Source organism: Plasmodium reichenowi, chromosome 13 (genome assembly GCF_001601855.1).
Source record: "Plasmodium reichenowi strain SY57 chromosome 13, whole genome shotgun sequence".
In the NCBI taxonomy this organism is placed as follows: Eukaryota; Apicomplexa; class Aconoidasida; order Haemosporida; family Plasmodiidae; genus Plasmodium; species Plasmodium reichenowi.
This window is the reverse complement of record NC_033658.1, coordinates 931,429-935,562: the sequence shown is the minus strand read 5'-3', so window position 1 is coordinate 935,562 and position 4,134 is coordinate 931,429. Positions and strand designations below refer to the sequence as shown.

Genomic DNA, 4,134 nt, shown 5'->3' with positions numbered 1-4,134 from the left:
AAAAAAAAAAAGTTTTTTTTATATATAAAAGAATTTTTTTTTAAAAAAAAACCCCAAAAATAGAAAAAAAAAAAAAAGTTTACAAAAAAAAAAAAAAAAAAAAAAAAAAAAAAAGTATAATTTTTCATATTGTAAAAAAAAAAAAAAAAAAAAAAAATTAACTGTGAAATAATAAGACGATAAGGTACACAAAATGTTAATATATAAATATTATATATATATATATATATATATATATATTAGAGGAAATTATGCAAATATAAACTCTTAAAACAAAAAAATATGAAGAACAAGGTCAAAATTATTTCCTCTATGTATTACATTTCCAAATTGTTCTTTTTATATCAAAAAAAAAATAGAGTAATAATAATTAAAATTTTCATATAAATAAACAATTAAATATATAAATATAAATATATATATATATATATATATTTTTTTTTGTTTATTTATTTTTGTGAACATTTTCCATATGTATAAAATTTTTGTATAGTTCTCATCTTTATTTATTTTTTAATGCTCCATTAATAAATTTCTTAAGTTGTATATTATATTCATACTATAAAGCTTTAAAATATATTTTGACACTATAAAAATAATTTATAAAAATCATAAAAAATTATATATATATATTACATATATATTATATATATATATATATATGTGTACTATTTAAAAAAAAAATTAAAAATAGATACCTTGTTACAATTTATTATTATTATACACAAATGTACATGTGAATTTTTTTTCTCTTTGAATCTATATATATTTTATTTTTTTTAAAAAATTCATATTGGAGAAAACCATTTTTATAAATAAAATTCTACAACAAGGAAGTTTTTCTTTAAGAAAAAGATATAGGTAAATAAAAGGAATAATCGTTATTGAACAAAAACGGCATTACATATAATAAATACATACATATATACATATATATATATATATATTTGATCTATTATGTATTCATATATTGAAATAATATTCTTTATCGTTTTATAAACTTTTTTATTTTTATTATAATTTTTATATGCCTATATTAAGATCATGTAATTTTTAAAAAAAAAATGTAAAATATTCTGAATGTTCATAATTTTTTTTTTGTTTTTTTTTTTTTTTTGCATTTTGGCTAGTTTGTCCATGAATAATAAAATATAAGAATAATAAAATAGTTACACATATATATTAATTATTTGTCCTAGGTCCTTTTCTTTATTTTACATTTATTAAAATTAAAAATTTTTTAACATTTTATTTAAATATTTGTTGTTCATTTAATAAAATGAATACTTAACAAAAAAAAAAAAAAAATTAAAAATATACAAAATATACAAAATATGTAAACACATATATATATATATATATATATATATATAAATGATACATTATATTATGAATTTATTTTATTTTATCCTTTTTTTTTTTTGCAACTATCAAAAGTAATATATGGATATATAAAATTTTGACAATATTAAATATTATATATTAATAAAAACAAAAAAAAAAAAAAAACAATGAAATTATAAATAAATAAAAAAAATAAAATCACATAAACAATATAATATGGAATGATGAGATTTATATATTTTTTTAATTTATTAAGAAAAAAACAAAAGGGACAAATAAGGTCTTGCGTTGACCACAACATAGATATGGATGTAAGTATAAAATGTGTGCATTTGGAACGGGAACATACATATATACATATACATATATATATTTTTATTTCATCACTTTAACGTTTTTATGATGATTCCTGTATGGGAGATTTATTTTGATCACTCAAAGGAAAATAATCCATGTAAAACATTTTTCTTACATAAAGAATAAGAGATAAGAGTATGGTTAAGGCCAATAATAGCCATAAACAATATAAATTAATAAAAGAAACTTTTATGAAGATATTTTCTTTTTCTCTATATTCATTAAAGGTTCTTGGTCTTGATGATGTTAAATTAGATGGGCATTTAGATTCTACAAATGCAATTTGATTTTGTTGTAAATCAAAAATAACTTGTTTATTTTTAAAAAAGGTTAACCCTAAAATAGGTTTATTATTAACTTGTTTTTCTAAACCTTTACACCAGAAGCTTTCCTTTTTATATAGATAGGAACTAGGTTTCCATATCATTTTATAATTATTCGACAAGGTAATATATAAATTTGGTAGGTTTTCTAAACTTTTCCAACATTGTACTCCATCAACTATTTTAATACATAAATTTTCGTTTTGAATAATATTTTTTAATGCTGTTTTAAAATCCTCAAAATATACTAATGGTTTATTTAATGACTCATTTGTTAGTTTTAATCTTTTATTTATTTCATATATATTAGTCATATCATGTATACACAAAATATCTAAATAATAATTTATTTGGTTATAAATATTTTCTGGAATATGTGTAAATGTACTACCTGAATCTACTAACATATCTAATTCTTTTTTATCCATAATGTTTGTACCATATAAATCTAAACCATATATTTTTATGTAATAGTAATATTTTCTTGTAATAGCTTGCCACACAATATCTTCAACATTATTAGATACAACTGCATCTTTTGAATTATTTTCCTCATCATCATTTTTATCATTATTTATTAATTTTATAGAAACGTTTCCCTTGTTACTATTATTATTATTATTATTATTATTATTATTATCTGACTTGTCAATTTTTTGTTTCTCTTTTTGATTACTTAAGAAGTAATCCGGTTCATAACCACCTATGATTAATTCACCGCCATACTCAGACACACATATAGAATATATCGGTTTTAAAGAAGGAGTATGTTTAAAAAGTAAATCAACAAATGTTGGAACCCCATTCGGTTTCGTCAAACTAAACCCTAGAACTCCTGTGGCTTGTTGATGTAGAAATAAACTTTCTTCATGCATATGACAGCCCATTAATTTTTCAAAAGATATTTTTTTTTTATTATTATAAGATGGTAATGTAACAATATCTGAAAAATAAAAACCATATATTTGAGACCCTTCACAATACGATTGAAGATATTCACATTTATTTCCTACACATTTTAAACCATAAGGACAATTAGATTTATTACAATATAAAATAGATGATGTTTTTGAATAATTCAAGTTATATGGTTTTTCCATATGAACCCCACAATCTTTACAACCATTACATGGGAAACTTAACGAAGAGGAACCTGTATCTAGAATTAAAGAAATTCTTTGAGATGGTTTCCCTATATCTATATCTAGAAAATAATAAGCATATTCATCTATATCACCATATAATTTGTATTTATACAAATCTGAAGAAGCATTTTTTACATTGTTAATTTTTTTTCCCACATTGTCATTTTTATATTCCACATTGTCATTTTTTTTTCCCACATTGTCATTTTTATTTTCCACATTATTACATTTTATTATTGTTACATTTGATACAAAAAAGATACTCACAAAAACAAAACAAAACAATACAAAAAAATTTTCTTTCCTTAAAAAATAATTATTCATTTTTTTTTTTCGTTCAGTTATATATATATATATATATATATATATATATATTATATATATATATATGTGTGTGCCTATATGGTACTTATTTAAGCTACTAGGAAAATTAAAGGGATAAAAATAAAAAAAAATAAAAAAAAAAATTGTAAAAAATAATATAATTTTATTCAAATAATAAAAAATGTCATGATTTTTGGATAGCTAACATGTATACATATATATATATATATATATTTTACAAAAAAAAATTTGTATGATTGTATAAAATATTTTTATTTGATAGAACAAATCCGACATAAAAAAATAAAGTTAATAAATAAAAATATGTTTCTTTTTTTTTCTTTTTTCCTTTTTATATTTGTATTTATTTCTATCCATTGTCCACTTTTAAAATTGATTATATTCTACATATTTATGTTACACAAATTAATGTCTTTTCGGATATATTTATTTTTATGTTATTTTTTTTTTTTATTAAAATATAAAAGATATGCGTAGCTTTTATCATATCATATTTTATTCTTTATAAGGGATAAAAAAAAAAAAAAAAAAAAAAAAAAAAAAAAAAAAAAAAAAATTAAAAAAATAAAAAAATATAAAAAAAAAAAAAAAAAAAAAAAAAAAAATAAATTTTTTTTTTA

General features: G+C 18.4%; 1 protein-coding gene across 1 annotated transcript; it reads right to left on the bottom strand.

Annotated features, from left to right (window-relative positions):
- Positions 1–1,741: 1,741 nt before the first annotated feature.
- Positions 1,742–3,493, bottom strand: PRSY57_1322500 (plasmepsin V, putative; the record flags this gene model as incomplete). Its single annotated transcript, XM_012909161.2, has 1 exon — positions 1,742–3,493. The coding sequence occupies one exon, from the start codon at positions 3,491–3,493 to the stop codon at positions 1,742–1,744; it is 1,752 nt and encodes a 583-aa protein (XP_012764615.2).
- Between the last annotated feature and the right edge of the window lie 641 nt (positions 3,494–4,134).